Source organism: Salvelinus alpinus, chromosome 13, assembly GCF_045679555.1.
Source record: "Salvelinus alpinus chromosome 13, SLU_Salpinus.1, whole genome shotgun sequence".
Classification (NCBI taxonomy): Eukaryota; Metazoa; Chordata; class Actinopteri; order Salmoniformes; family Salmonidae; genus Salvelinus; species Salvelinus alpinus.
This window is the reverse complement of record NC_092098.1, coordinates 48,035,278-48,056,109: the sequence shown is the minus strand read 5'-3', so window position 1 is coordinate 48,056,109 and position 20,832 is coordinate 48,035,278. Positions and strand designations below refer to the sequence as shown.

Below are 20,832 nucleotides of genomic sequence, written 5' to 3'. Positions count from 1 at the left end.
CTTTTATTTAACCAGGTAGGTTAGTTATTTCACCTTTATTTAACCAGGTAGGTTAGTTGAGAACAAGTTCTCATTTACAACTGCGACCTGGCCAAGATAAAGCAAAGGAGTGCGACATAAACAACAACACAGAGTTACACATGGAATAAACAAGCATACAGTCAATAACACAATAGAAAAAAAGAAAGTCTATATACAGTGTGTGCAAATGGCGTGATGAGGTAAGGCAATAAATAGGCCATAGTAGCGGAGTAATTACAATTTAGCAGATTAACACTGGAGTGATAGATGAGCAGATGATGATGTGCAAGTAGAAATACTGGTGTGCAAAAGAGCAGAAAGTAAATAAAAACAATATGGGGATGAGTTGGGTAGATTGGGTGGGCTATTTACAGATGGGCTTTGTACAGCTGCAGCGATCGGTTAGCTGCTCAGATAGCTGATGTCTAAAGTTAGTGAGGGAGATGGCGGCCAAAGGAGGTGTTGGCTTTGGGGATGACCAGTGAGATATACCTGCTGGAGCGCGTGCTACTGGGTGGGTGTTGTTATCGTGACCAGTGAACTGAGATAAGGCAGAGCTTTACCTAGCAAAGACTTTAACTAGCAAAGACTTATAGATGACCTGGAGCCAGTGGGTCTGGTAACAAATATGTAGCGAGTGCCAGCCGACGAGAGCATACAGGTAGCAGTGGTGGGTGGTATATGGGGCTTTGGTGACAAAACGGATTGCACTGTGATAGACTGCATCCAGTTTGCTGAGTAGAGTGTTGGAGGCTATTTTGTAAATGACATCGCCAAAGTCGAAGGTCGGTAGAATAGTCAGTTTTACGAGGGTATGTTTGGCGGCTTGAGTGAAGGAGTCTGATTCTAGATTTAATTTTGGTTTGGAGATGTTTAATATGAGTCTGGAAGGAGAGTTTACAGTCTAGCCAGACACCTAGGTAGTTGTCCACATATTCTAAGTCAGAACCGTCCAGAGTAGTGATGCTAGTCGGGCGGGCGGGTGCGGGCAGCGAACAGTTGAAAAGCATGCATTTGGTTTAACTAGCGTTTAAGAGTAGTTGGAGGCCACGGAAGGAGTGTTGTATGGCATTGAAGCTCGTTTAGAGGTTAGTTAACACAGTGTCCAAAGAGGGGCCAGATGTATACAGAATGGTGTCGTCTGCATAGAGGTGGATCAGGGAATCACCCGCAGCAAGAGCGACATCGTTGATATATACAGAGAAAAGAGTCGGCCCGAGAATTGAACCCTGTGGTACCCCATAGAGACTGCCAGAGGTCTGGACAACAGGCCCCTTTCTCTCTCTCTCTCTCTCTCCTCCCAGCCAGGACAGGGGCACAGGCGTCAGTTCAATGTCATAAAAAAAAAAATTGGTTGAGTTGTCAACTAACGTGAATTCAACATGAAATCAACAAAAAATGTCACCACATTGACTCAATGTTGTCACATTACATTTTTGTTGTTGTTGAAATGACATGGAAACAATGTTGATTCAACCGGTTTTTGCCCAGTGGGGACTGTCTAATCCCCCCAGCCAGCCCTCCCTTACAGGCTGCCTGCTTAGCTGTGTGTGTCAGGGCTCTGCTTACAGTGAAGGGGAAGAGGCTCCATGGAGGGAGGCAGCAGATCAGCCATCGATTGATCAATCAGTCCCGGTCCTCCTCCCACGTCTGCTGCTCCACAGTGATCAGTCAGGACAGAGCCGTGACCTGTCCCCCTGTAACTGTCAGCCCCCATCTATGCACAGCAGCACCAGGGGCAGAATGGGACTTACACACAAACACTTCCTGCATAGATATGAGAGACTGTAGAAAGGAGATGTTGGGAGTACTGTAAAGTATGATTTGTCCTCCATTTTGTATCTTTCATTATGCAGAGGGACATGGTTTGGAGATGAAAGTACCCGGCTCTTATAGACATCTCCACTGAGTCATCGTCACATACTGTAGCTATATGCCAAGAAGGCTGGACCAGTGTGTGTGTGTGTGTGTGTGTGTGTGTGTGTGTGTGTGTGTGTGTGTGTGTGTGTGTGTGTGTGTGTGTGTGTGTGTGTGTGTGTGTGTGTGTGTGTGTGTGTGTGTGTGTGTGTGTGTGTGTGTGTGTGTGTGTGTGTCTATTTCTACATAATGTCTGGCTGCAGACTGGCACAGCTCCCTCCTGTTTATTTATCGTCTCTCCTCCTACCCATGGGCCAACAGATTACTTCCTGGGACGCCCAATATCCCCAGGACAGACAGAGAGAGACAGTCATATCCCCAGGACAGACAGAAACAGTCATATCCCCAGGCAAGAGAGAGACAGTCATTTCCCCAGGACAAACAGAGACAGCCAATTCCCCAGGACAGACAAACAGAGACAGCCATTTCCCCAGGACAGACAAACCGAGACAGCCATATCCCCAGGACAAACAAACAGAGACAGCCATATCCCCAGGACAAACAAACAGAGACAGTCATATCCCCAGGACAAACAGAGACAGCCATTTCCCCAGGACAAACAGAGACAGCCATATCCCCAGGACAAACAGAGACAGCCAATTCCCCAGGACAAACAAACAGAGACAGCCATATCCCCAGGACAAACAAACAGAGACAGTCATATCCCCAGGACAAACAGAAACAGCCAATTCCCCAGGACAAACCGAGACAGCCATATCCCCAGGACAAACAAACAGAGACAGCCGTTTCCCAAGGACAAACAGAGACAGCCAATTCCCCAGGACAAACAAACAGAGACAGTCATATCCCCAGGACAAACAAACAGAAACAGTCATATCCCCAGGACAAACAGAAACAGCCAATTCCCCAGGACAAACAGAGACAGCCATTTCCCCAGGACAGACAGAGGCAGTCATATCCCCAGGACAGACCTAGACAGCCATTTCCCCAGGACTGACAGAGACAGTCATATCCCCAGGACAAACAGAGACAGTCATATCTCCAGGACAAACAGAAACAGCCATTTCCCCAGGACTGACAGAGACAGTCATATCCCCAGGACAGACAGAGACAGTCATATTCCCAGGACAGACAGAGACAGCCATATCCCCAGGACAGACAGAGACAGTCATATCCCCAAGACAGACAGAGACAGCCATATCCCCAGGACAGAGAGAGACAGCCATTTCCCCAGGACAGACAGAGACAGCCATATCCCCAGGACAGAGAGAGACACTGTGGGCAGGTCCAGCTCTTTTCCCCTCCCACAGCCACAGCCTCCATTCTAGAGGCACCACTCATACTGTCCTCACAAGTGGAGCATAATGGGAACGCATTTCTTGGCAGACACTGTTTGTATAGAAATTAATTTTCTCCCTCTCATCCCATTTCACTCCCAGGTCCCAGCAGCCTCTTCTCCTACTGCCTGGAGTTTGTTCCAGGATGCTCACTCACATCTCCGACCATGCTACTAACTAACAAGCGATTGCATTGTCTACAACAGAGATCTGTGGTTCTGCGAGGTTCAAAGCTGGAAACACAAAAGGCAAAGAGAGAAGTTTCTACAGACCCATTTGGAAGAGACTGGCTGATTCATCAGTACGCTTAAGAGATGATCACTTTATACTGTAGAGGATTTCATCTAAACAGAATGTCGATGGCCAACGGAGAATCATTAGCCCTTGTTGTGTGCAAACTGCCGAATCAATATTATAAAGTAATTACTTCTATCCCAGGAAGAAATGGTCCTACATAAAAACCTCAGATGGCTAAGCAAAGCGAAGTAGTCTTTTCCATTTATCTGCAGGAACCAATGATGTATGTTTAATACTGTACATATTTTCAATTCAGCAAGCTGAGAGTTTCTCATTCTCTGCTTTTCTGTTTGCCCAAGTTCTTTGCCTGAGGACGACAACGACCCTGAAATCTAAGGCCTTCTCCCGAGACAGATGACCTCCACACCGCTGCTCATACACCTGGCGTTTGCCTTCTCTGTTCTCTTTCCGCTCTATATCTTTACAGACCAGCTACACTGACAATGTTAACTGGTACTCCTCCCACTTTCTATCCAACCTCTGTGGCGTTCTAGAGGGGAGTAGTGGATTAACAGAGACAATCTAGAATCCACCCTACTATGACAACTGTAACTATTGTCTTGGAGAGATGAGACCCCCCAGAGAGCCAGAGAGCCACAATGGGCCAGAGGGGGCCAGGGGGCCAGTGAGAGGGTCAGAGTGGGCCAGAGTTGGCCAGATAGAGCCTGTGAGAGCCAGATGGCCAGTGAGAGTCAGAGAGAGCCAGTGAGAGCCAGTGAGGACCAGTGAGGGCCCAGATGGCCAGTGAGAGCCAGTGAGGGCCAGTGAGGGCACAGATGGCCAGTGAGAGCCAGTGAGTCAGAGAGAGTCAGAGAGTCAGATGGCCAGTGAGAGCCAGTGAGTTAGAGAGTCAGATGGCCAGTGAGTGAGAGCCAGTGAGTCAGAGAGAGTCAGAGAGAGTCAGATGGCCAGTGAGAGTCAGAGAGAGCCCAGATGGCCAGTGAGAGTCAGAGAGAGCCCAGATGGCCAGTGAGAGTCAGAGAGAGTCAGATGGCCAGTGAGTGAGAGCCAGTGAGTCAGAGAGAGACAGAGAGAGTCAGATGGCCAGTGATAGCCTGATAGCCAGTTAGTCTGTAAACTTCTAACTGGCTCTAAGAGGCTGATTTGGTTTTGAACCTGCTGACTGTGGTTACTGACTGCTGACTCCAGGATTCTATATTAGGGATTCTGTTTCCACATGCTCAGTTCTTTCCAGGTGCTCATGTCATGTATTACCTCACACTTCCTCACACTGATAGGATATAAAATGCACTGATAGGATATAAAATGCACTGATAGGATATAAAATGCACTGCTAGGGTATAAAATGGCCGGTTTTCATCCGGCAACTGGCTCCTAGTGTGGGATGATGGCTTGTTTGTTCACCACAAGACTCATCAATGGCCTCTTGTTTGGTGAGGGAAAATCTATTTCATGCATGGGCTGTTGGAACACTACAGGCTGTCTCTGCTGGCATCTTGGCATGGCATGTTCCCCAGCGCATCACTGTGTCCTACGTCCCATCCTCCCTCACCGTCTCCCTCCCATCTAGGACACAACAGACTGACGAAGGACATCCACACAACCCAAGCAAACAACAATGAGTCAATTACAAAATATTTTTTTCCTTCCCAAATTCCATCTCACTCCAACACTGGGGGGGGGGGGGGGGGTTGAGGCTTGGCTCGATTAAAAGGCTCACTTTCACCAACAGTACTCCTGCTGCCACACTACTTTCTAAAACGCTGCTGTGTGTAGGAAGAGTACACAGGAGGAGATTAGACATGTCATGAGGACTAATGGTGGCCAGTGTAAGAGAAAATGCTTGGTGTAGCAGGTGCATGGTGCGCTCTGCCTAAAGCCATGACAATACATGTGTTCTGAAAGCCAGTCGAACACTATCAGCTCATTGTGAGCTCTCAGGTGGACTGTGTTTCTGAGCTAAACACCTGAGACAGGTTAGGAAAAACACCTGCTGTCCACCAGCCCTACTTAACCCTACACACCACCCACATCACCCACAACCAACCACCAGCCCTACTTAACCCTACACACCACTCACATCACCCACAACCAACCATCCCCCACAGCTGTAGGAGGAGGGGCTCTGAGGAGGGCAGGTCAGCCAGAAGCTGAGGTGTCTGTCTGTCCTGGTGGAGTTGGAGACGTCAGGTCAGCACCCTCAGTCTGCAGCTCAGTCTGCAGCCCTCAGTCTGCAGCTCTCAGTCTGCAGCTCTCAGTCTGCAGCCCTCAGTCTGCAGCCCTCAGTCTGCAGCTCTCAGTCTGCAGCTCTCAGTCTGCAGCCCTCAGTCTGCAGCTCTCAGTCTGCAGCTCTCAGTCTGCAGCCCTCAGTCTGCAGCTCTCAGTCTGCAGCTCTCAGTCTGCAGCTCTCAGTCTGCAGCCCTCAGTCTGCAGCTCTCAGTCTGCAGCCCTCAGTCTGCAGCCCTCAGTCTGCAGCCCTCAGTCTGCAGCCCTCAGTCTGCAGCCCTCAGTCTGCAGCCCTCAGTCTGCAGCTCTCAGTCTGCAGCTCTCAGTCTGCAGCTCTCCGTCTGCAGCTCTCCGTCTGCAGCCCTCCGTCTGCAGCTCTCAGTCTGCAGCTCTCAGTCTGCAGCTCTCAGTCTGCAGCTCTCAGTCTGCAGCCCTCAGTCTGCAGCCCTCAGTCTGCAGCTCTCAGTCTGCAGCCCTCAGTCTGCAGCTCTCAGTCTGCAGCTCTCAGTCTGCAGCCCTCAGTCTGCAGCTCTCAGTCTGCAGCTCTCAGTCTGCAGCTCTCAGTCTGCAGCCCTCAGTCTGCAGCTCTCAGTCTGCAGCTCTCAGTCTGCAGCTCTCAGTCTGCAGCCCTCAGTCTGCAGCTCTCAGTCTGCAGCCCTCAGTCTGCAGCTCTCAGTCTGCAGCCCTCAGTCTGCAGCTCTCAGTCTGCAGCCCTCAGTCTGCAGCTCTCAGTCTGCAGCTCTCAGTCTGCAGCTCTCAGTCTGCAGCTCTCAGTCTGCAGCTCTCAGTCTGCAGCCCTCAGTCTGCAGCTCTCAGTCTGCAGCCCTCAGTCTGCAGCTCTCAGTCTGCAGCTCTCAGTCTGCAGCTCTCAGTCTGCACTCACTAGCCTCAGCAGGACACAAAGAAGGAAAGCGTGTGGGTGGAGGGAGTGCTGCTGGTACTAATAAAGAAAACAGACAACATGAGGAAAATACTGTCGGTAGAAAATGAGAGATACAGAGAGAGAGATACTGTGGGTAGAGAATGAGAGAGAGAGAGAGAGAGAGAGAGATACTGTGGGCAGGGAATGAGAGAGAGAGAGATACTGTGGGCAGGGAAGGAGAGAGAAACTGTGGGCAGGGAATGAGAGAGAGAGAGCTACTGTGGGCAGGGAAGGAGAGAGAGAGAGATACTGTGGGCAGGGAATGAGAGAGAGAGAGATACTGTGGGCAGGGAATGAGAGATACAGAGAGAGAGCGATACTGTGGGCAGGGAATGAGAGATACAGAGAGAATGAGAGAGATACCGTGGGCAGGGAATGAGAGATACAGAGAGAATGAGAGAGATACTGTGGGCAGGGAATGAGAGATACAGAGAGAATGAGAGAGATACTGTGGGCAGGGAATGAGAGAGATACTGTGGGCAGGGAATGAGAGAGATACTGTGGGCAGGGAATGAGAGAGAAACTGTGGGTAGGGATTGAGAGATATACTGTGGGTAGGGAATGAGAGATACAGAGAGAGAGAGATACTGTGGGTAGGAAATGAGAGATAAAGAGAGAGATACTGTGGGCAGGGAATGAGAGAGATACTGTGGGCAGGGAATGAGAGAGATACTGTGGGCAGGGAATGAGAGAGAGAGAGCTACTGTGGGCAGGGAAGGAGAGAGAGAGCTACTGTGGGCAGGGAAGGAGAGAGAGAGAGCTACTGTGGGCAGGGAAGGAGAGAGAGAGAGATACTGTGGGCAGGGAAGGAGAGAGAGAGAGATACTGTGGGCAGGGAATGAGAGAGAGAGAGATACTGTGGGCAGGGAAGGAGAGAGATACTGTGGGCAGGGAATGAGAGAGAGAGAGCTACTGTGGGCAGGGAAGGAGAGAGAGAGAGATACTGTGGGCAGGGAATGAGAGAGAGAGAGATACTGTGGGCAGGGAATGAGAGATACAGAGAGAATGAGAGAGATACCGTGGGCAGGGAATGAGAGAGAAACTGTGGGCAGGGAATGAGAGAGATACTATACTGTGGGCAGGGAATGAGAGAGAAACTGTGGGTAGGGAATGAGAGATAAAGAGAGAGAGAGATACTGTGGGCAGGGAATGAGAGATACAGAGAGAGAGAGATACTGTGGGCAGGGAATGAGAGAGAAACTGTGGGCAGGGAATGAGAGAGAAACTGTGGGCAGGGAATGAGAGATACACAGAGAGAGTTAGGGAGACAAAGAGAGAAACTGAACAGATAATGAAAGAAAGAGGAGAGAGAGGGAACGAGAGATCTATAGAGACAGAGTAAGAGAATGAGCAGGAAAGAGAAGGGAGATTTATATATGTTGTAGCGAGGAAACGCCAACCCCCTTGCTGTGCTCCAGAGCACACAGGAAGGGCTCCTATTGGCTGATACTGGCGGAGAGAGTAACCAGCATCCAAGGCAAGTTGCCCCCTAACACCGTTACCACAGCAACAGCTTGCATAATAAACAAGACCACGTGAGCACCGGCAGTTTGGAAATGGTTTCTGACAATGGAAGGGAATGGCCCACCTCCACCTGCCTATTCTTCTTCTGGCTGCTTATAGGCACTACAAGTGGCTTCCTTAGGTGAAACACGAGTAGAAAATAACATCCTGAAAATATGAAACACTCATTTATAGGTTAAAACAATAAGATAAACATTACAAGTTGGCAGTTGATCTTGTCTTCATTGTCTTGTCTACCATGAAGAGCTCTCAGCAGGCTTCTCTTGCTATTCCTTTGTTGAGGCGGTGTGCTTTTCTCCTGATCACAGCCCCTGAGCAGCCCAGGGGGTGTCAGGGAGACAGATTCTCTCTCTCTCTCTCTCTGATAGCTAATGGTTTCTAATGGGACTGGCAGAGTGCTGCTAGACTGTGGAGGATAGGGATGTCTAGAGAACAGACACACGGACAGACAGACAGGTGGACGGACAGATGGACAGACGGCTGGATGGAGGGCAGGCAGACGGACAGACAGAAGGCTGAGGGTCTTACCTTGGCAGGTGAAGCACTTGACATGGAAGTGGACATTCTGCACACGAACCACCTCTCCCTTACAGACCTCCCGGCAGCGGAGACAGTGGATGGTCACGGCACCACGCCCGCTGTTGCCGCTCGGGCTGCCTCCGTAGGCGCTGTGCCGGTAAGGCCCTGCTGGAGACCACAGGAGAGAAGAGGTAAGGTCAGAGGTCACACCCGCCGGACAGCTACCAAGGCCGGCCCGCTCATTAGGCAGGATTATGCGGTCGCCTATGGCGGCAAGATTGACGAGGGCAAAACGTTTTGACCTAAACTGACCAAGACTCAGCTCCAACAACAACACATACAATCTCACATAATTCTTCCCCAAAACAATGACAATTTCTCTCAACCAGTGGCATAAGGCTTTTTAGGTGAGTGTTGATGACACCCTGTGATAAGCAGTGCCCACTTTGTCAAAGGCAGGGGCGGGAAATATTTTTATTCTCCAGGGTGATGTTGGAGAAACTCATTGCTGCAGCTCCACCAACGTTTCGTATTTATTTTTTACCTAACATAAATCCTGTAGCACATATAGGATATGGCAGAAATAGTATGTGGCCTTTTCTGTAGCCTACAGGTTGGAGATGAAATGGATGACAATGTAATGAGACGGACACTTTTTACATGATGCAGGTTTCTTCGATCAAATAGCCGAACCTTAATGGCGCTCAATCAAATCAAAAATGCGCAGTTATGTTAACAAACAACATATCCTAAAAACTGGACTGGTCAAAGTAAAATGGACAATATGAAATGAACAATCACAACTGTTCTCCAGGAGTTTCACCCCATTGTCATGATCAGTGGTTTCAAGTTTGTATCTGTCGTGGTAATTTCCTGTATTACTCAATAAAGAGAGAGAGAGAGCCAACCACTCACAAGTCAGAGTTATATTATATATTCCATCTTTAATATATATACAAGCTTCACCAAAGCCCTTTAATGACTCTCAGATCAATTCAGTGTCTATAAATGAATTCTCTGAGAGTCCTTACAAAACAATTCTTAGTTTCATTTATAGCCAAGATACACCCCTCTCAACTTACAAAGAATCCTTTACCCGAAAGAGGAGTATCCTATCGCTAGACAGCATCAGCTATAAATCATCGTTCAGTTTGATCTCCCAAGACAAGGTTTCAATCTCATGCTTGATACTTCACTGTCTTCCAAAACATTACCTCATCCAATGGCATATATCAATTGTCATTTCTAGATACTCCCAAACCTGGACAAACTCAAAATCAGACAGTGAGCCCCTTAGGTCAAATACTAGGTCAAGATAAGGGCAACCTCAGAGGGGAAATACAATGGTTCCAAACACGGCCAAACTCCTTCCCCCTATGAGAAAAGTAGGGAGTGACTGACTGGCGTACAGACATTGTATGAGATAACTAACTGGTTCCCCATTAATAACGCCATCCCGTCACATGGTTTAGGAATAGTTACAGACACATTCCCATAAGAAAACAACGTTCCACTCTGTCCTCCTCCCCTTCTGATATTCTACATAGCACCACATGGTTTAACATATACATTGACATATGAAGACAAGCCTGACCTCTCCCCTCTTTGGCCCCATTCTAATGACAAGTATCTCACAAGCATATGATGAAAATAACATCTTATCTATCTATGTTACTTAGCTAAATCTTATTCTGCCACGACATATCCCTCAGTTTTTGACAAGCTGATCATAGGGAAAAATAAAATACTTCTGGATTTCCCGCTGTGTAAACACATTGCAAATAGGCTCATAATAACTCCTGATACAGTTGGGTAGCTGATATTCAGTGTTTAAATAGCCACATTGATTCATTATAGGAATCAGCACTAATAAACCAATGCAACGGCCCGTTTTACAAGTGGTGGGCCTACACCCCAGTAAGCACAAGCCGATGTCTTTTGGATGTCTTTTTTGGGGTGTTGTACAAACGGTAGGCTTACCATATAGCTGGGCATTCATACAATTCAATTTCAGGCAACACTGTAGTGCGGACCGGCATTGATTTCCACATCCGCGGACATTGGTTTGAGCCTTCAACATCCGGAAAATACACATTTTCAACGTCTGTAAAATACGTATTTTAGACGTACTGTACAGACACACAACCTCTTTAAGATGAAGCCACTAACCAAAGCTGCCATTAAGAACCTGCACCTTTTGAGAGAGCCAGATAAAGAGTTGCAGAATGGTTGTCAGCGTGGCCCTAAATCACAGACAGGGCCGTCTTTCAGACCTGCCAATGCAATTAACATGCAGCCGGCAGTGTTGCAGCTGCAAACCACACATTCCTGCAACATCTGCTCTCTGCCGCAGATAACCAGGAGGGCTATTAGGAAGAGAATAGGGGTGTGGGGCTGAGGAGGAGAACAGGTGTAGGGAGCTGAGGAGGAGAACAGGGGTAGGGAGCTGAGGAGGAGAACAGGGGTAAGGAGCTGAGGAGGAGAACAGGGGTGGAAGGCTGAGGAGGAGAACAGGGGTAGGGAGCTGAGGAGGAGAACAGGGGTGGAAGGCTGAGGAGGAGAACAGGGGTAGGGAGCTGAGGAGGAGAACAGGGGTAGGGAGCTGAGGAGGAGAACAGGGGTGGAAGGCTGAGGAGGAGAACAGGGGTAGGGAGCTGAGGAGGAGAACAGGGGTAGGGAGCTGAGGAGGAGAACAGGTGTGGAAGGCTGAGGAGGAGAACAGAGGTGCAGGTTATGACTGAGGTCTCATATGATACTTCCTTGCCCTTGACAACACCTATAACTCATTGCGTTGAGACATCTGTCCATTCATATCTTAGGGCGCTATTCAATCCATATCGCGTAAATTCAGCATTACAGCCTGGTTGAAATTTAAAGGCAATGTTCCTGCGTTAGTGGAGACAGCGTTCACTGTAAAATGCTGCATACAGTATGTCGGCTCAATTGGAAATTACGTTTAACTTTCTATCGCGTAACTCTGTAACTCTTCAGGGATCCAGATTGCGTAGAGCCCTTCGAGTTTGACGGTTAAGCAGAAAAACACCTGCTAGGGATAAGATTATGTATAGCTGTACACAATCTATCATATTAAATATTGGATGAACCCAATGAAACTCCCCAAAAAGATTGCAGGTGTTTCTGTCCACATCCTAAACCACAGAACAATGTCACGTTAGCGGAAAGTAACAAAAACACATTTAATAAGATAGCTGTGGGTTCGAATTTGACCTTTGACATCCACAGCTATCTCACTGTATGTGATATTCTGATTTACTCTAGTTTGTCCCAAACTGGGCATCTCTTCAATTCTTATTCTGTCTTTTTGTTGTTGTTTTTACTTCTTTACTTACCTATTGTTCACCTAATAGATTTTTTGCACTATTGGTTAGAGCCTGTAAGTAAGCATTTCACTGTAAGGTCTACACCTGTTGTATTCGTCGCACGTGACAAATAAACTTTGATTTGATATTCATTTGTTTCCTGCTCGGCTGCTCCTTGTATTGAACATTGATGGCACAATGACCGCGTTTGACTGAGCAGGATTGGTCTCAAAGCCATGATGACATAATACCCAGTGATGAAGAAAGAAGAATGTAACCCAGAGCATAGGCCTATGACTGTGGGTGACAACAACACAGCCTGGGGAGACATTAACACAGCCTGGGGAGACATTAACACAGCCTGGGGAGACATTAACACAGCCTGGGGAGACATTAACACAGCCTGGGGAGACATTAACACAGCCTGGGGAGACATTAACACAGCCTGGGGAGACATTAACACAGCCTGGGGAGACATTAACACAGCCTGGGGAGACATTAACACAGCCTGGGGGGACATTAACACAGCCTGGGGAGACAACAACACAGCCTGGGGAGACATTAACACAGCCTGGGGAGACATTAACACAGCCTGGGGAGACATTAACACAGCCTGGGGAGACATTAACACAGCCTGGGGAGACATTAACACAGCCTGCGGTGACATTAACACAGCCTGGGGAGACATTAACACAGCCTGGGGAGACATTAACACAGCCTGCGGAGACATTAACACAGCCTGGGGAGACATTAACACAGCATGCAATACTATCAAGCTCATCACAGGCTTGAGGTAGGGTGAAAGGAGCCACGAAGCAAATAGAAAATTTATGTGTCTGGTATGAATTTCCTGATATGATAAACTATAGCATGTTAAGATTACATCTGCCTAGTCCTACAGCATGCCAGAGATGGAAATATGTACAATGTGTGTAGGTCAAATGTTCAATTATGCCACATGGTTGACCACAACGTGGATATTCCCACAACAGTATCAGTGAGATTCTTATGCTGTGAGAAATTCATGCTGGCTGGACATATGAACGATGGGTTTTGTTCCGGCCAGCGGCTCTATTAATCCCATTGGACTATTTTAGTTGTTTACAGTAAACAACTTTCTAAACAACTAAAATACGTCCTCAGCTCCAGCTTCACTTCTGAAACTAGCAGAAATACAGTCATTTGAAACAAAGTCTGTCTGCGCTTGTTTTTATCTTTCTCTAACTAGACTCTGGGAGGATTACTGTTCACGAGGGCTGAAAATGGAACTAAAATAGGATGAGAAGTAGAAAAGATATTGTGCTGTGGAGCTGTGGTGACCGGTGGCTGACATACCTGCTGACTATCTTGATGTCTCAGTGAGACAGACAGACAGATGGACAGCCAGACAGACAGACAGCCAGACAGGTAGACAGACAGGCAAGCAGACGGACAGCCAGACAGACAGACAGACAGATGGACAGCCAGGCAGACGGACAACCAGACAGGTAGACAGACAGACGGACAGCCAGACAGGCAGGCATACAGACAAACAGACGGACAGCCAGACAGATGGACACCCAGGCAGACGGACAACCAGACAGGTAGACAGACAGGCAAACAGACGGACAGCCAGACAGGCAGGCATACAGACAAACAGACGGACAGACAGACAGATGGACACCCAGGCAGACGGACAACCAGACAGGTAGACAGACAGGCAAGCAGACGGACAGCCAGACAGGCAGGCATACAGATAAACAGACGGACAGCCAGACAGACAGGCAGGCAAACAGACGGACAGCCAGATACTTACTGGAGATAATATATTGGCTTAGACTGGGCTTGATAGTCACACATTACCCAGGGTTCTTGGAAAGCCACCAACTCTCAAGAGATCAAGTGGGATTTCTGATCAAATTCATTACAAAGTGTCTTTTCCAGTGTCCGCGCTTTGGAGGAGAAGGCAACGCTAAGAGGGACGATGTTAAGCCCAGGGTCTGAAGTTGTCCAGCTGAATTTATTCACAGCAGGGTGTGATATAGAACAGAACAGCTATGGCAGTCCCAGCAGTCCCAGCAGTATCTGTGACATACTGTACCAAGAAGCAAAGCAAACAAAAGACCAACAGGGTCTGAAGAGTGGGGAAATGAACTGATCACCAGACAACGGCCCGCTAAATAACGCACTCAAAGGCTACATTCCTTCACCACAGAGAGGAACAAACAGCCACGGAGCTATCCATCATTCATCAGTAGGCTGATCACTCAACTCAACACTGAGTTTCTGATCTCTTGTTCGGATGGGTTATTTATTTGGTAATACTGCACTTGACGTAGGCAATAGGCATTCATAACACCTTCCATGAGTCATGAGAATAACCATTTGTCTGAGCTGGTGTGTTTGTGAGGGTTGTTTAGGTTTGAACAGTGAGGCGGTGTGGTGGAGCCCATAGGAGCCTGACTCCCAGACTGCATGATGAGAGGAGAAGATAGGTGAGGACAGTGGGGAGAGGAGAGGAGAGTGGAGAGAGGAGAGGGGAGGGGAGGAGAGGACAGTGGGGAGAGGAGAGAAGAGTGGAGAGAGGAGAGGGGAGGGGAGGAGAGGACAGTGGGGAGAGGAGAGAAGAGTGGAGAGAGGAGAGGGGAAGGGAGGAGAGGACAGTGGGGAGAGGAGAGGAGAGTGGGGAGAGGAGAGGAAAGAGGAGGAGAGGAGAGTGGGGAGAGGAGAGGGGAGGGGAGTGGGGAGAGGAGAGGGGAGGGGAGGAAAGTGGAGAGAGGAGAGGGGAATAGAGTGGGGAGAGGAAAGGGGAGAGGAGGAGAGGAAACGGGAGGAGTGGGGAGAAAAGGAGAGGAGAGGGGAGAAAAGGAGAGTGTGGATGGGGAGGACGTGTGTAATCTCCTCCCATGCTGCTTGGTGACGAGGCGTGCGACACACGCACACAGAGGGGTAGGGAGGGGGCATAGCAGGATTACAGTCTCTCATCCCCCGTGTGGAGCTGTCTAAATCCTTATTAGAGGAGACTTTAGATTTATAGTCTCAAAGCCCCTCCCTCCCTCAATGGACATTACTGGAACAATGTCACTCTTAATATACGAGGAGATAAAATGGTTAATCTCTCAAAAGGATGATGTGTTGTGTACAGCAGGCCTAAATGTTAGGATAAAAACAAACAGAAATATGTCCTGATGCCATAAACTTTAATCCAATATGCTGTATTTTCTGTGAGTTATTGATATCTCTGTTGTAGCTCTAATCCACTACAACAGGATCTACAGTAACCCTACAGCATCACACTTACCATCTGATACTACTGGGCCCTGCTACAGCATCACAGTCACCATCTGATACTCCTGGGCCCTGCTACAGCATCACAGTTACCATCTGATACTACTGGGCCCTGCTACAGCATCACAGTTACCATCTGATACTACTGGGCCCTGCTACAGCATCACAGTTACCATCTGATACTACTGGGCCCTGCTACAGCATCACAGTTACCATCTGATACTACTGGGCCCTGCTACAGCATCACAGTTACCATCTGATACTACTGGGCCCTGCTACAGCATCACAGTTACCGTCTGATACTACTGGGCCCTGCTACAGCATCACAGTTACCATCTGATACTACTGGGCCCTGCTACAGCATCACAGTTACCATCTGATACTATTGGGCCCTGCTACAGCAACACAGTTACCATCTGATACTACTGGGCCCTGCTACAGCATCACAGTTACCATCTGATACTACTGGGCCCTGCTACAGCATCACAGTTACCATCTGATACTACTGGGCCCTGCTACAGCATCACAGTTACCATCTGATACTACTGGGCCCTGCTACAGCATCACAGTTACCATCTGATACTACTGGGCCCTGCTACAGCATCACAGTTACCATCTGATACTACTGGGCCCTGCTACAGCATCACAGTTACCATCTGATACTACTGGGCCCTGCTACAGCATCACAGTTACAATCTGATACTACTGGGCCCTGCTACATTAGAACCACACTAGTGAGCGCCACTGGCCTCACAGGGAAATCAGCTCTAAAATGTGCTGCTAATTGTCCTGGCATGGGTGTGAGTGTGTTCTGCCTGGGAGATTAGTGTCTGAGAAGATGACCCAAGATTGAAGCTGACAGCCAAAGGCTTTGTCTGTAACTACTACAGTAATACCCCTCCCTCACTTAAACAAGAGCAGAGACTAACATTAACATGTTGGGGCGGCAGGTAGCCTAGTGGTTAGAGCGTTGGGGCGGCAGGTAGCCTAGTGGTTAGAGCGTTGGGGCGGCAGGTAGCCTAGTGGTTAGAGCGTTGGGGCGGCAGGTAGCCTAGTGGTTAGAGCGTTGGGGCGGCAGGTAGCCTAGTGGTTAGAGCGTTGGGGCGGCAGGTAGCCTAGTGGTTAGAGTGTAGAGGTGGCAGGTAGCCTAGTGGTTAGAGCGTTGGGGCGGCAGGTAGCCTAGTGGTTAGAGCGTTGGGGCGGCAGGTAGCCTAGTGGTTAGAGCGTTGGGGCGGCAGGTAGCCTAGTGGTTAGAGCGTTGGGGCGGCAGGTAGCCTAGTGGTTAGAGCGTTGGGGCGGCAGGTAGCCTAGTGGTTAGAGCGTTGGGGCGGCAGGTAGCCTAGTGGTTAGAGCGTTGGGGCGGCAGGTAGCCTAGTGGTTAGAGTGTAGAGGTGGCAGGTAGCCTAGTGGTTAGAGCGTTGGGGCGGCAGGTAGCCTAGTGGTTAGAGCGTTGGGGCGGCAGGTAGCCTAGTGGTTAGAGCGTTGGGGCGGCAGGTAGCCTAGTGGTTAGAGCGTTGGGGCGGCAGGTAGCCTAGTGGTTAGAGTGTAGAGGTGGCAGGTAGCCTAGTGGTTAGAGCGTTGGGGCGGCAGGTAGCCTAGTGGTTAGAGCGTTGGGGCGGCAGGTAGCCTAGTGGTTAGAGCGTTGGGGCGGCAGGTAGCCTAGTGGTTAGAGCGTTGGGGCGGCAGGTAGCCTAGTGGTTAGAGCGTTGGGGCGGCAGGTAGCCTAGTGGTTAGAGCGTTGGGGCGGCAGGTTAGAGCGGTGGACTAGTAGCCGAAAGGTTGCTGGATTGAATCCCCGAGCTGACAAGGTACAAATCTGTCGTTGTGCCCCTGAACAAGGCAGTTAACCCACTGTTCCCCGGTAGGCAGTCATTGTAAAATAAGACTTTGTTCTTAACTGACTTGCCTAGTTAAATAAAGGTAAAATAAAACCCCAGCGTGATGGAACAGTGGATGACACGTTATGAAAGAGGAAACGATGCTCTATGATCACCTCGACTGTTGTCGTCATCAACAACACGCACTTCAAATCAAATCAAATTTTATTTGTCACATACACTCGGTTAGCAGGTGTTAATGCAAGTGTAGCGAAATGCTTGTGCTTCTAGTTCCGACCATGCAGTAATATCTAACAAGTAATATAACCTAACAATTTCACAACAACTACCTTATACACACAGTGTAAAGGAATGAATACGAATATTTGTCTCTATACTGACGCTTAGCTTGTTTGATTGCCTTGCGGAAGGAATAGCTACACTGTTTGTATTCGGTCATGTTTCCGGCCACCTTGCCCTGATTAAAAGCATCAATCCATGGTTTCTGGTTGGGGAATGTTTTAATAGACGCTGTGGGTACAACATCACCGATGCACTTGTTAATAAACTCGCACACCGAATCAGCTTATTTGTCAATGTTGTTGTTCGCTGCAATGCGGAACATATCCCAGTCCACGTGATCGAAGCAATCTTGAAGCGTTGAATCCGATTGGTCGGACCAGCGTTGAACAGACCTGAGCGCAGGTGCTTCCTGTTTTAGTTTCTGTCTATAGGCTGGGAGCAACAAAATGGAGTCGTGGTCAGCTTTTCCGAAGAGAGGGCGGGGGAGGGTCTTATATGCGTCGCGGAAGTTAGAATAACAGTGGTCTAGGGTTTTGCCAGCCCTGGTAGCACAATCGATATGCTGATAGAATTTGGGGAGTCTTGTTTTCAGATTAGCCTTTTTTAAATCCCCAGCTACAATAAATGCAGTCTCAGGATATGTGGTTTCCAGTTTACATAGAGTCCAATGAAGTTCTTTCAGGGCCGTCGATGTGTCTGCTTGGGGGGGAATATATGCGGCTGTGATTATGATCGAAGAGAATTATCTTGGTAGATAATGCGGTCGGCATTTGATTGTGACGAATTCTAAGTCAGGTGAACAAAAGGACTTGAGTTCCTGTATGTTGTTATGATCACACCACGTCTCGTTAATCATAAGGCATACACCCCTGCCCTTCTTCTTACCAAAGAGATGCTTGTTTCTGTCGGCGCGATGCGTGAAGAAACCAGGTGGCTGTACCGATTCAGATAGCGTGTCTCGAGTGAGCCATGTTTCCGTGAAACAAAGAACGTTACAGTCTCGGGTGTCTCTCTGGAATGCTACCCTTGCTCGGATTTCGTCTACCTTGTTGTCAAGGGACTGGACATTGGTGAGTAGTATGCTAGGGAGTGGTGCGCGATGTGTCCGTCTCCGGAGCCTGACCAGAAGACCGCTTCGTCTGCCCCTTTTGCGGCGTCGTTGTTTTGGTTCGCCGGCTGGGATCCGATCCATTGTCCTGGGTGGTAGGCCAACCAGAGGATCTGCTTCGGGAAAGTCGTATTCCTGGTCGTAATGATGGTGAGTTGACGTTGCTCTTATATCCAGTAGTTCCTCCCGACTGTATGTAATAAAACCTAAGATTACCTGGGGTAACAATGTAAGAAATAACACATTAAAAAAACGAAATACTGGAACTTCCTAGGAACGCGAAGCGAGGCGGCCATCTCTGTCGGCTACTAAAACACCTGATCAAATCTGTAGTCACAGGCTTCTGCCTCCCAGTGACGTCAGTCCACGTCACCCTGTAACCAGCGGAGAAGAGAGGAGAGGGAGACAAACCCAGCTGTTTATCCATCACAGAGAACAAAGCCCTGACTGGCGTCACTGACACACGCGATCTCACCACGACACCTGGGAAGGAAGAGATGCATGAGACAGACATCCAGTTAACTTCCTCAGCCACAGCTACTCACTGAGTGACAGCTCCCCCTTACCCTCCATTCATCTGTCTCTCTGATGGCACTGTTTATCACCAAGGAACGACACCCAAGCTCTCTGAGTGTGTGTGTGTGTGTGTGTGTGTGTGTGTGTGTGTGTGTGTGTGTGTGTGTGTGTGTGTGTGTGTGTGTGTGTGTGTGTGTGTGTGTGTGTGTGTGTGTGTGTGTGTGTGTGTGTGTGTGTGAGGAAAATGAGAGATGTAAATCATTCTGTGACAGGAGCCATGCACCTGCTGGAATATACATTATACAGCTTTACTCCAAAAACTTCCCACAATCCACTAGGAAAACAATACACTGTCTTTTGTTGCTGAATTTTTGCATTGGGGTGGAAATGCTTTGGTCTCGATGACAATGACTAATACTCTCACAAACTCTGTGGTGTGATGTTCTTCCCTCCATCAACTGAAGACAACAGCTTCTCCTCTGTTCTCTCTCACTGTTAACTCAACATAACAGCTTCTCCTCTGTTCTCTCTCACTGTTAACTCAACATAACAGCTTCTCCTCTGTTCTCTCTCACTGTTAACTCAACATAACAGCTTCTCCTCTGTTCTCTCTCACTGTTAACTCAACATAACAGCTTCTCCTCTGTTCTCTCTCACTGTTAACTCAACATAACAGCTGAGGACTTCATTGACATGGCAATGGTCCTTATGATTATTTCAATCAACTGAATCAATCAATCAATCAATCATAAAAACACTAATCGGTAATTCCTTACATTGTCAAATAAAAGTGATTTGATCCTGGGTAAACAACCAGTGTGATCTGCTGAGTACAGTAGATGTTCAGGATTAGACAGAGCTGTGAGGTCTGACTATGTTGACAAGCCCTGAGCGGAGAGGGTAGAGGAGGGGGGAGACTATGACAGAGGAGAGCAGAGCAGCGCCTGGCGTCCTTGTCACCTCACCATGATGGTGTAATCAGCAGGGACTCAGACATGTCAAGGGTGGCCCACCGCCAGGGTTTATGGGTATTTTTTATGTCAGTGACAGGTGAGGCGTCAGACGACAGCGGTCAGACTGGATCTGGCAGCTCAGTGATTGTCTCCATCATGCCATCTCAAGGTCAGATAGCTCAGTGATTGTCTCCATCATGCCATCTCAAGGTCATACAGCTCAGTGATCGTCTCCATCATGCCATCTCAAGGTCAGACAGCTCAGTGATTGTCTCCATCATGCCATCTCAAGGTCATATAGCTCAGTGATTGTCTCCATCATGCCATCTCAAGGTCATATAGCTCAGTGATCGTCTCCATCATGCCATCTCAAGGTCATATAGCTCAGTGATTGTCTCCATCATGCCATCTCAAGGTCAGACAGCTCAGTGATCGTCTCCATCATGCTATCTCAAGGTCAGATAGCTCAGTGATTGTCTCCATCATGCCATCTCAAGGTCAGACAGCTCAGTGATCGTCTCCATCATGCCATCTCAAGGTCATATAGCTCAGTGATTGTCTCCATCATGCCATCTCAAGGTCATATAGCTCAGTGATCGTCTCCATCATGCCATCTCAAGGTCAGACAGCTCAGTGATCGTCTCCATCATGCCATCTCAAGGTCAGACAGCTCAGTGATTGTCTCCATCATGCCATCTCAAGGTCAGACAGCTCAGTGATTGTCTCCATCATGCCATCTCAAGGTCAGATAGCTCAGTGATTGTCTCCATCATGCCATCTCAAGGTCAGATAGCTCAGTGATTGTCTCCATCATGCCATCTCAAGGTCAGACAGCTCAGTGATCGTCTCCATCATGCCATCTC

General features: G+C 48.5%; 1 protein-coding gene across 5 annotated transcripts in view; it reads right to left on the bottom strand.

Annotated features, from left to right (window-relative positions):
• The window catches only part of LOC139537820 (actin-binding LIM protein 3-like), a 124,686-nt gene that overhangs the window by 87,434 nt on the left and 16,420 nt on the right, over positions 1-20,832 (bottom strand). For all 5 annotated transcript variants that reach the window (XM_071339637.1, XM_071339636.1, XM_071339639.1 and 2 more), the window contains exon 2: positions 8,695-8,853. In XM_071339637.1, coding sequence (XP_071195738.1) covers positions 8,695-8,853 — 159 coding nt within the window. The remainder of the gene's footprint in view (positions 1-8,694; positions 8,854-20,832) is intronic.